The sequence below is a fragment of the Artemia sp. Qi Xiang Cuo genome, chromosome 13 (genome assembly GCF_049724085.1).
Source record: "Artemia sp. Qi Xiang Cuo chromosome 13, ASM4972408v1, whole genome shotgun sequence".
Taxonomy (NCBI): Eukaryota; Metazoa; Arthropoda; class Branchiopoda; order Anostraca; family Artemiidae; genus Artemia; species Artemia sp. Qi Xiang Cuo.
In genome coordinates, this window is record NC_142806.1 from 38,635,070 (window position 1) to 38,647,170 (window position 12,101).

A 12,101-nucleotide genomic window follows, 5' to 3' on the forward strand; every position below is an offset into this window, starting at 1 on the left:
GGCAATACACCACATCAAATCTAAACCATACTTTTCTATGGTTTCACAAATTGAGGTGGATAAGCTCTTGGGATCTAATTTGTGCATGTGATAGCAGCCAATTGGTTGCTCCACTACTTTTCCATTTGATATGTACCTGAGTAGGATTGCTAATTGTTCTTTTCTAGAAACATGTTTTGTCTTGCTGACAAGAATAGCAAAGTAAATAGCTGATTGTACTTCTGAAATAAAGTCATAGCACAAAGCCTTTCCTATCAGTGTAACTGCATCATTTTGGTACTGATGACTGCAATAGTGACCATATTGGCATTGTAACTGGGCATTCAGACATTTCCTCCATCAATTCATCCAAATTACCCTGGTTTGCAGATGTTTCTGATTCATCATGACCCCTCAAAGCAAGACCCTGGCAGCCAAGAAAGCAAATAGCACAAAAAATGTACTTCTCATGATCTCTATTCTCCTGAACCTCTTGAGATCTGGATTGAATTAAGGCATTTGCTATAGACCTCAAGGTGTCAGTACTATTTGTCTTAAATTCTGTCCATGCTGACATAAAATGCCTGTGTCTTTCAGAACCATCATGTTGCTTTAATAAAGCAGAACTGTCTTTCCACTTGCAAAATCCTGACTCAATGAAAGCCCTTTTTCCTGCAGTTTCTCAAGCCCTTTGGGTCCCCATAGAAAAATGGTGGCAAGCAAAACAAAACATGGAATTCAAATTTTTATGAGTATTTAATCCATTCATAATTCTTATAGTAATTTGCACTGAATTTCCTAGTGTTAGAAGTGGAAACTGGATATCTCTTAAGAATAGATTGAGCTGGTTTGTTGTGATGCATCATAGAGATACCAGAGAGAGGTTCTTGACTGCTACTGGAACCTGCAAGAGGTTCAGGGATGCAGACCATACTTTTATATTGACCTGAGCCAGTTATTGTTCTGCTTGTTTCCAAAAGACTGTCACAGGTGGGGAATTTATCTCCACTAATACAATGCTTTGAGTGCTGTCACTATTGCCAGTTTCTTCATTTTTCTTCTGCATTTTCACCATGAAAAAAATCCAAAGTTTGTTGTTGCTTTTTACTAATAGTTTAATTACAAACTCTTCACAAGAAACAGTAAAGAAATACTGACCAGCTGATGTTTAGTTTTGAATAAACCCTACTCAGAAATCACATTTCCAGTCTAAGATTGGGTAATAAAATAGCATAGATGTGCTCTTAGACATTTCAAAACAAGATTGTCTTTTAATGGTAGAATTAGGGTGGTACAAGAGTGGGAAAGATGGGACATTTCAAAACAAGGTCATCAAAAAGTAACAGTGCTATTTAATAGCTGTGCAAAACGATGCACAGGGTGACAAATAAAAATGACCTGTTAGCCAGTCTTGCTGGTGCTATATTAATAGCAAATAACTAAGATAGAAAATGGCTGTGAAATACAAATAGAAGGTCATTTTCAAAGTCCAGGGGGGCTATACCCCCCCCCCCTCCCTCATTGGCACCTCTGAATGTGATTTAAGGTAGATGTAAGTTTGTTTCTTGGCTATTCAAATATGTTGTTAATATACATATTTACTTTTTATTGCACTTTTTTCCTTCTTTTGGTTGGTCTGTAATGCTGAATAAAGCCATTTTGAAATAAATGACAATAATACTGGCAAGATTTTATATATAAGCAAGATCCCCAGCACTTGGACAGTGTTTAGGCTAGACCCCTGCACCATGCTGATGAGGGAAGACTGGCAGCAGTGGGACCAAAAATAGCATGCCACACTGCTGGTAAGATGTTGGCAGTGTGCTGCCAGTGCAATCAATGTTGACTGCAAACATTAATGTTTTCATCAGTCTTTTTCAAATCACAGCTTAAATTTACAACAGTTTCGAGCCTATTCATGAGTTCAAAAATTCACAAGCTGCTGGCTGGACACTGGTCTTCTTCATTATTCATCAAGAGAAGTAGAAATCTGGTAGAAACAAAATGGCTGTGGTGTTTCAGAACCCTTGCATAATACAAGTAGTTGAAGTATCTATTAGCTATGTATTCTTAACATAAATAATTATCAAAATTAGCAGTTTTTTCCATTGAGTTTTACTGCATACAAAACATCAAATACTGTATCACAAAATTTGTCATTTATCTGGGTAAAAACTTTGAATATAACTTTGAACTTAGAAGCTTAATTTTTTCATAATGCCCTTTGCCTATATCTGTTTTATCACCTTTAAAACAGTTGAAACGGGTGACTTTGATATTGATAGTTGTTTTTTTTTGCTCTTTTGAATTCCTAAAAAGCCTTCTTGTATTAAAAACTGGTTTTTAATGACAATAAAAAAAATGTATTTAAAGTTTTTTTTGGCTTCTTTATAGAATATATGTCAAGTAGGCTAAGGCTGAGCTGCTGCTTTTTTATTGCTTTTGGCTGCTGTTTTGGATATTATTCATTTTTTCTTTTAGGGATTCATTCCAAATTATAAATTGATAAATCCCTAATATCAGTCAAGTTATAAACTGTATCTAAAAGGAGTAAATTCATCAAATTGAAAAATACATGATGAACACTTTACATGAGAACACTTCAATTACAATAAAACAAAAACACTTAATAGTTTATGTGGTATGAAGAAAAATGAAGTGCCAGTTATTTTCTTTGGTAAAAAATGAAAAGCTCATTCATTTTATATGTAATTAAACGAAATAATATGCAGACTGAAGTAGCTCCAGGAAGATGTTGAGATTTTTGTCCTAGTTTGTCACTTTTAATCCAAGCAAAATGTTAGGACACTTAGTATCAATTATTGAGTTTAAGCTTTGATTTCCAAATGCTCACAAAAATTACCAAATTTAAGGAAGTTGCAACAATAATTCACCTGTGTTCAAAATACTCAAAGACTCCTCTTTGATCCCCACCCAGGCTCAAAGCTTCTGCTATGGTCATTTCCATGGAAATCTCCGAAGAGTTTCTTTTTAAAATAGCTTTCAACCGTAGTTACGGTATTTAGCCCTGTTTTGCTTTTCTTCAAAGCTTTGAAAAAAAGTGTTATAATATTCCAAATGTTACATTTGTTATATTTGTGCATATTTTTGGTAATATTTGTAGGGTGATTGAATTTTTAAACCACAGTAGATACATAAGAACGTTGCAACATCTAGTACCCTGAGGTCATAAGGCTGTCAAATGTAACTTGGGCACTGGACCAAGGGCGCCATTGTCACTTGAGTGCAATGTTAGGTGGGGATGTTGATATTGCTTTTGTCACACCAATTTGTTTTAGTGTGAATCTGCCGGGTACTTATGAATGAATGTTTTCAAAGTGAACCTGTTTCATCAATAAGAAAAAAACAGATTGGATGCATGTCCCTTTCCCTTTGGATGATAAAACCATGCAAGTGCTGTATTAAGTATAACTCATGAAAATCTTGTTAATCTTTGTCAACTTTTCAACTTTTTGGCATCCCTGCTTTCACAAAAAAAAAAAAATCAAGATACTATCACTTAAATATAATGACTCCCTATACGCCCCCCCTCGGGATACCATCTTGATAGGATACTGTCTCTGCTTTAAATAAAAAAAATAATTAATTTATTGGCACCCCTGCTTTAAAAAAATGTAGGTATTATCATTCAAATATGATAGCTCACTACCCCCCGCCCCCTCTCCCTCTGGATACCACCTCGATTGGATGTCGTCTCTGCTTTAAATTAAAAAAATTAACTTTTTGGGATCCCTGCTTTCAATAAAAAAATTTTTGAGATATTATCATTTAAATGTAATACGTCCCTATCCCCCCTTCCCCCCTCTGGAAACCACCTTGATAGGATACAATCTCAGCTTTCATTACAAAAATAATTTACTGAATAATTAACAAGGTCACTATATGGTTCAAACAAACACGCAAAATAATGTTAAACAGCTTAGTGTTCCTTGAAAAAAAAATTTAGGTTATGATTAAAGGGGTACAAACACAACAAAAAAAATGTCTAAATTATTCAGATACACCTCAAATTATTGGAAAACTGAGTGATAGATTCGCAATGGCATTCAATAAGATCCAAAGAATCTAATTTAAAGGGAGCACACACAAAATCCAAATTAGGCCAGTAGCCTATGAGAAATTGCAAAATACCCAAGAAAATGAACAAGTCCTAATGGGTGGCCCTGGGTCTATCAAAATATTTCAATGGTTTCCCAGGGAATTTGATATCATTTTCTTTGGTATCCACTTTAAATGAAAAACTAGTCATCTTTTTGGTATCCCTGCTTTCAATAATAAAAAAAGAGTTCTTAACATTTAAAAATGATAGCCCTCCATCCCCCCCATAGGCAATAATTTACAATTTATTTATGAATCATATTTTTGGGGTAACTTCCGGATCAATCTTTAATTCCCCAACCTTGTACATAGCTTAGTCTATAGCTAAATTTTTTTCTCAATAGAAGGTTTTTTTTTTGGGGGGGGGGAATTTTTCAGAAAGAAGATTGAATTTTCTAAAAGATGTTCAACAATTTAGTATTAAACATTATTAAAATCCTATCTAAAAACAGCAAAAAAAAAAAAAAAATATGCAAACTGACAATTAAGAAGTAGAAACAATCTGTTGGCTGTCAATTTCAAAATCCAACTGAAGTCTGAAGCTGTATAGTAGTGAATGCATTCTATAATTCTATTCAACTTGAAATTAAAGTTCTCGACTATGCATGATGTAAGAAATAGCGATTGGAAAACTGCATTTGAAATGATTTAAACTCATTTCATAAAGATGATACTTTTTTTTTGTCAACAGATGAAGAACTGTGTATATTGCAATATTTGCAATTGCATATTGCATCTGTCTGGTTTTTATGCAAAGTAACAAAAGAGATGAAAATTAATGAACAAGAGAGTAGTGAAGAATCATGGTATCACTGTGAGAATCACAGTGTGTACACAGTGTGAATCACTGTGTAGGCACCCTCTGTAAATATTTTGTTTTCCATTGATTCATATTGTAAAAGTGTTATTTTGTCTTGTAGTGATTTAATGAGAAATTAAATGAACTTGAACTTGAACTAATATTTGGCAGGGAAAGTCACTGGTGATAAATCACTAGGGGTGGCACCGTGATTGCGTAATTTTTGGAGAATCAAATGTTTTTTTGGGTTGACGCATAGATTTTTGGGGAAATACCCGAAAATTTGGGGGTAGTGCAAGCCCTGCTTGATTTCTAATCAGGAAAATTGAAATACTAAACCACACAAGCAGGAAAAGCTCCGACTTTGCAGTTGATACAATAAAGAATTGCTGCAAAACTAATTTAAAGTTGACCAAATGCCGCCGCCTCTGCTGGCGGTTGTGCGCTGGCGGCGTTATGATACTCCGGTGGCGCTTGACTGGGCCTCTCGTTGGCGGCGTTTGGTTGATATGCCGGCGCGGCGCCGGGGTCTAGTTTAGGCTAATCCTGGACATTTTGCATAGAAGTTTAAATAGTTAGGATTGACTGGTTGACTAAGCTAAGCCTAGTTGAGATTGGCTGATTACAATTTTGGAAACATTCTGGTTTTTCAATGTTTAGATTTGGACAAAATACCCCTACAGCCTAGCCAGTTTAAATGCAATCATTTTGTTTCACAACACTTGTCTTGGTTAAGTTTGCCTAAGATTAAGCCTGTTGATGATTTGTTTTTTTTTACTTTATTCTAATTTTAAGATCCTGTGTCAAGCATAGACATCATTTTCAAAATTAGGCTCAAGCTTTAAACATATGTCCAAGTTTAGAATATTTTGATTAATTCAATCTTGAAACAATCCACTTTACCTTAAAAATTACCTTAAATCACATTATCCAGCAAAATAAGGAAAAAAAATCCTGTAGAGTCACTGGTTGCTGGTCAGTGATGATGGGGAGCCATTGGTTTGGCAGCGTCCCACTCTGTTTTCCATGGTTTGGTGGACCAATTCTTATCAATGGCGATCTTGAATGCATCAATAGAGGAAGTGGTGACAGCTGCATTGGGAAGACTGTTTCAGGGGGCCACTACTCTATTGGAGAAATAGTGGTTGCAGAGTCTGCTGTGAGCTCTCTTCTGGAGTATCTTCTTATTATGCCCTCTTGTTATGGATGATTTGTCAAATTGGAAAGACTTCTGAGAAGAGGAATCAGTATGCAGTAGCCTTTAAGCCATGAAGACATCACCCCTCTGTTGTCTGTAGACAAGTGTTGGGAGCTGTAGTTTTTTCAGGTGAGATGTATAGTTGAGGTTCTTGCATCCATGAACAGCTTTGGTTGCATGCCTTTGAACAGACTATATTTTCTGTTGGTCACTCTCATTCAGGGGAATGGCAACACACATCCCAAATTCTAGCAATGGTTGCATGAGACCCTTGTACAGCTTTGTTATTGCTTTGGATGATCTGCTATGTACTGTATGCTTAATTATTCCAAGGGTCTGATATGCTCTGGCAACTGCTGTTTGTGTGTGTTTGTGGAATTTTAATTCTTCATTGACGACTATTCCCAAATCTCTCTCAGCTGCTGAAGAAGCAATTGATAGCCTAGAGCCACCGCCTCCACTCATGGTACTGCCACTTCTCATTCTTTTTCCCAAAATGTACTGTCTTGCATTTCTGAATGTTAAATTCAAGCTTCCATTGGCAGGCCCAAAGGGAAAGTGAATCCAGGTCTTCTGGTATGGTGGGTCTTGTTGCTGTTGACTCTGTGGGCCCAATAAGCTTTGAATCGTCAGCATAAATGCTCGTCTTATTTCTTACAGCCTGTGGAGCATCATTTATGAAAATATTGAAAAGTGTTGGGCCCAAGATTGTTCCCTGGGGCATGCCACTATCAACTGCAGTAACTTCTGAGAGGAATTCTTGCCCCTTATCCCTAAAAACTTTAACTCTCTGCTTTCTTCCTGAGAGGAACTGCATATCCCATTCAACAACCTCCACATGTATCTGGGTAGCTAAGAGTTTTGCCTTCAAATGGTGATGGCAAACTTTGTCAAAAGCCTTTGCAAAGTCTAATAGGATCATATCAGCAGGGGTACCCAGGTCTAGCAGTTCAATGACATATTTGTATGCATCAATAAGATTTGTCTCAACCAAGCATCCAGATCTGAAACCATGTTGGCTATCAGTAAGTAGTTTGTTGTCAATCAGGTGTTTCATAACAACGGTATTCTGGTTTTATTGATAGCTGAATTGCATTGAATACTTGATAGTATTAAATACTTGATGCTATTGAATGCTTGACACTATTGAATATTTGACACTATTGTCCACATAAGAAATGATAATTTTAGCTTACAAAAGTACTTTCTTTCTTACCTGAACCTCAAAAATGATATACTAAAAATATCAGGAGAAAATACTTACAAAAAGGAGGAAAGTCATACAAATTTTATAGAACGTGAAATAGAATATCTAGTAATATACACCTCTGCCAATATTGACTTTGAAGAGCTAGCAGAAGATTATAATCAGGATTAAATTGTTACTGTAGAGCAACTCAAACTACTATCTTCTTTGACAGGAGGAGAGCTCACTAGCTGCTACGCTACAGCAACTAACAATAAATAAGGAACTATAGGTTAGATTATGGGTTTGGACATTCCTCACACAGTCACATCGGCAGGTTTCCTAAATTAGTATAAAAAATCATGATGAAAAGTACATAGAAGTATATTGGTCAACTTCTGAGGCTAACCACAATCCATATTAACCAAAAGTTGAAATATGCGCTTTGAAAAAAAAAAAAAACTTTTTGCATCAATGAATACCAGTAGCTTCAATTTGGGAGGAGGGGGGTATTTTCATACAAGATTTTTTTCTGCATTCTCTCTCTGAGATTGAAGAAAATCTTTTCATGGTATTATAATAGAAAAAGGGCTTATTTTTTTTTCATTTTTTACATTAAAGAACAATACCTTATAAAACAAACATTGCTGGCAGGTATGCTTGATTTTATTTGGGGCCACCCCGAATTTGGCAGTAGTGCAAAAACAAGCAAATAATATGAAAACATAGAGAACTGTAGAAAAGTTAGTGCTATTTATATAATTTTTTTATGCATACCCCTACCCATATGCATGAATAAGTTGTTAGTCTCATTTTTTGTTAACCAAAGAGAAGTAGAATTGATCATTTATTCCAAAAGCAAATTATTTTTCAAGCATTGAGTTGGATTTTGAGAATCAGCGCCTAAAAACTAAGAAAAGGCCCCCTCCTCCTCTGAAAAATTTTGACTCTAAATTGCTATTTTGTGTGTGTTTGACCAAAAGTATTAATTATGTGGTACATGATACCTTGCAAATAGACCATGTTAATTGGTTCAGGAATTGATTTTAATGTCTATTAGGGGAAGAATTAATTTACCTTTATTTATTTGTATTCTTTCTATTGAGCAACTCAATTAAGATAAATTTGGAAATTTTAGTATCCTGGGCCTTTGCAACAGTTCTTGTTGCAGGTCTCTTAACTATCCTGAAGTTTGATTCTTATTTCTCCCTTAAAAAAATAAAAGGGTCTATTATGAACATTATAAAATTTAAATTAATCAAATATATTGACAAGGCACAGACATCTTACCTTGTTTCAGGTGGGAAAATTTGGATTTGACTTTTGAAGTGCACTATTTGTTATGTACATGTTCATGTTTAATTTAGATACTTCTTTTAGATATAACCAGGTCTAACATCAACAATCATTGAAGTTATAAAATTTGTGTAGTAAGTGATTCAACCTAATTTAAGCTGCCACAATGGGGTCATTGTTTCGGAGTGAAGAGATGGCTCTTTATCAGCTATTTTTGCAGAGTGAAGCTGCATATGCAACTGTATCTGAGCTTGGAGAACTAGGATTGGTACAATTTGAGGATGTAAGTATGCAAACTTCACACAAACACAAAGGAGAAAGCATAAACCCTAGTTAAACTTTTGATAAAGGCAGTAAACAGTTTCACAACTACAGCCAAACATTGTCATTACATATCTAGGAATCTTTGAACAGGGAGGTAAAATATAAATAGATGAATAACAAAGAAATAGAGACTACTTCTCAAAGAAAACAGTAGATAAATGAAAAAAGCACTCACATATAAACAATTAAAAAGCATACAGTGGTGGTAAGAACAATTAAATGAAACCCCTGGATGTGACAGAACTGCACAGTTTGCTGCAAGATGAAATGCCAAAAAGATCAAGTTAAAAAAAAAATGTCCCAAGAAGCATATAGTAAAATTAAGATGCTGGTTTTGTTTCTGTAGTAACTCATATCAAAAGAACATTTTGATCTGTACCATATCTTTTTAGTAGGCACTTTCATTTGGGTAAACCTCCCCATTACTTCAATAATACCCATAGGACTGAGTTTTCTACTTAAAGATTTATAATTGCCTTTTATTTAACTTTTTTTCAGGTCTGTCAAAACAAATATAAAATGAAAATTTATAGTCAGTGGTCAAAATTTTCCCTTTTTTTGTTCCTTTTCTGCTTTTTTTTACACTATTGTATATAGAAGTGTAATCTTGGAACATTTAGGTAGATGCGTGGAGATCCCATATCCATGGAGATGCTCTGTTATTTTTCAGTAAGAGTACTGGAACATCTATGGAAATACTGTATGGTGTTTCAGTAAGAGCAGAGTTTAGCTCTCATATGGGCACTTTTATAGCTAATATGAAACTTTCTTCCATCACTACTCTAATGTATATCTGAAAGGGCTGGCAAAGAAGTCCCTTTTAATTCTATTGTAACCACTGTTATATGATAAGGAGTGATCATTTGGGAAATTTCCATCAGGCATTTTATAAGCTTTAATTTGCTGTTAATTTTTTTTCATTAAAAAAAAAAAAAAAAAAAAAAAATACAATTAGAAGGATAAAATAAGTATCTTTTCAAAATGTTTAATGTTGTGAGTGTTTAATATTTTTATTGATCGAACTGCAATAGGAACTAAATAACAACACTAGATTGACAACAATAATGGCGTAAATTTGCCATATTTAGGGGGGTGGGCAAAATGTAGTTTTTAAAAATCTAGGGGGGGGGGTGATTTGTTTTGTTTTTCAATGAAAATACCAAAAAGGCATTTTCGATGAAAATACCATAAAAAAGAATTTTGCAAAATCAGGGGGTAAAAAAAAGCTAGGAGGAGGGCATAAACACTCTCCTCCACCCTCCCCTCTAATTGACGCCACTGCACACTTTTTCAATTATATTATAACCCCTGTATGTTATAAGGAGGGATCCTTTGGAAGATTGTCATTGGGCATTTTAAAAGTTTTATTTAGCTGTCAATTTTCTATCTTTTTAATAAAAGGAAAGAATAAGCATCCTTTTAAAACAAAACTAGGTTTCCGTTATTGTGAAGGTGTAAGGCTTTCTTAATCAAACTGTAATATGGAGTGAATAAAATTACTTGCCTGACAGCAAGGAATCTCAACAGAGGCTTGGGCATGAAAAATTTACAAACAAATAACAAAAGACCATCAAAGAAAGAAGACACGATGCAACTTACAGTGTTGGGACTCAAATCCCACAACAAAACGTCATTGACAAAAACCAGCAGCCAATCCACTATCAATACAGGGGAAAAAGCTACATATTACCAAAGATTAGGTTGAATCCCCCATCCCAATTGATGCCCATGGACACCTTTTTATTGTATAATACCACCGGTATGTTATAAGGGGGGATCCTTGGGAAAATTGCCATTGGGCGTTTTAAAAGTTTTATTTAGCTGTCCATTTTCTATCTTTTTAAATAACAATTAAAAGGAAAAAATACACATCCTTTTAAAACAAAACTAGGTTTTCATTGTTGTGAAGGTGTAAGGCTTTTGTTCATCAAACTGCAATGTGAAGTAAATAAAAATACTTGCCTGACAGCAAGAAATCTCAACAGAGGCTTGGGCATAAAAAATTCACAAAGAAATAACAAAAAACCATCAAAGAAAGAAGACATAATGCAACTTACTATGTTGGATCAAAGACTTAAAATCCCACAACAAATCATCATTGACAAAAACCAGCAGCCAATCCTCTATCAATTCAGGGGAGAAACTACATATGTTACCAAAGATCAGCTTGAATCCCCTTTTATTACAACTTAATATGAGGTAACTAATCTCATTTTTTTGTTTTAAACAAAGGGAGGATGTTCATTTTTAAAAAATGAATGGTTTCTTCATCATCTAAAGAATCATAAAATTTAAAAAGACAAATAGGTAAACTAGACCTATGTTGCTTACATCTCATCAAAGGCTGATGACGCTTCTGCCTTTAGAGGATTTTGGTGGGCAGTAACTCTTCTTTTTTTTGTGGTAATTTCAGTTCTTTTTAAATTTAACTTGAGTATTCATTTTAATTTCTGTTGCTTTTAGGTTTATCTATTCATCCATAGCAGTATCTTTTCATTGTTCGATAGTATTCCCTGTCAGACAAGGTTGAATCCATTGATTGTTCATTTTAATTCCTGTTTGTTTTAGGATTCATTATTAGTAGTTTCTTTTTTCTTTATGTTTGATGGGATTATTCATTTTAACTACCGGTTGTTTTGGGTTTCATGAATTCATTCATGGTAATTTATGTTCGTTTTAAGTTTGAGTTGTTATTTGAATGTATTTCTGGTCATTTTGGTTTTAATATGGTTCTTTACTTTTCTTTGATTCTTTAAACGCTTAAAAAAAATTGTTTGACATGTCTTTGTAGTTGGTTAATTGCAGTAATATTTGTAAAGCTTTCTCTGTTTTTCTGTTTTAAAACGAAAACACTGGGTTGTAAATAAAATTTTTAGCAACATTTGAATATTCAGTCAAAACTTCCAATAGACCGTTATATTTTTATTACAGAATTTTTGGTTGATGGCTACAAAGGTTTTTATTTATACAAATTGAAAATCTGCGTGATTTTCCTTCTTCTATAAGGCTGAAGCCGTCTTTTAGACGCCCTTAAATATTTTCGCCTCTTAAGTTTGTTTTGCCGAGAGTCCGAAAATCGCAAGCCCATAGAAGACAAAACAAACTTAAGGCTGTTGAAACCCTTGGGCATTTATTGAGGTCTGCCCGGCTCTGTCCGCATGTCCTGCAAGTTTCAAGCCTATCAGAGACGAAACCAACTC

At 34.5% G+C, this 12,101-nt stretch overlaps 1 protein-coding gene across 3 annotated transcripts in view; it reads left to right on the plus strand.

Moving 5' to 3' along the window:
- Vha100-1 (V-type ATPase subunit a family protein Vha100-1) overlaps positions 1–12,101 on the plus strand; it is a 91,160-nt gene that overhangs the window by 4,358 nt on the left and 74,701 nt on the right. For all 3 annotated transcript variants that reach the window (XM_089099343.1, XM_089099345.1, XM_089099344.1), the window contains exon 2: positions 8,662–8,860. In XM_089099343.1, coding sequence (XP_088955469.1) covers positions 8,744–8,860 — 117 coding nt within the window. In that variant the 5' untranslated portion in view covers positions 8,662–8,743. The remainder of the gene's footprint in view (positions 1–8,661; positions 8,861–12,101) is intronic.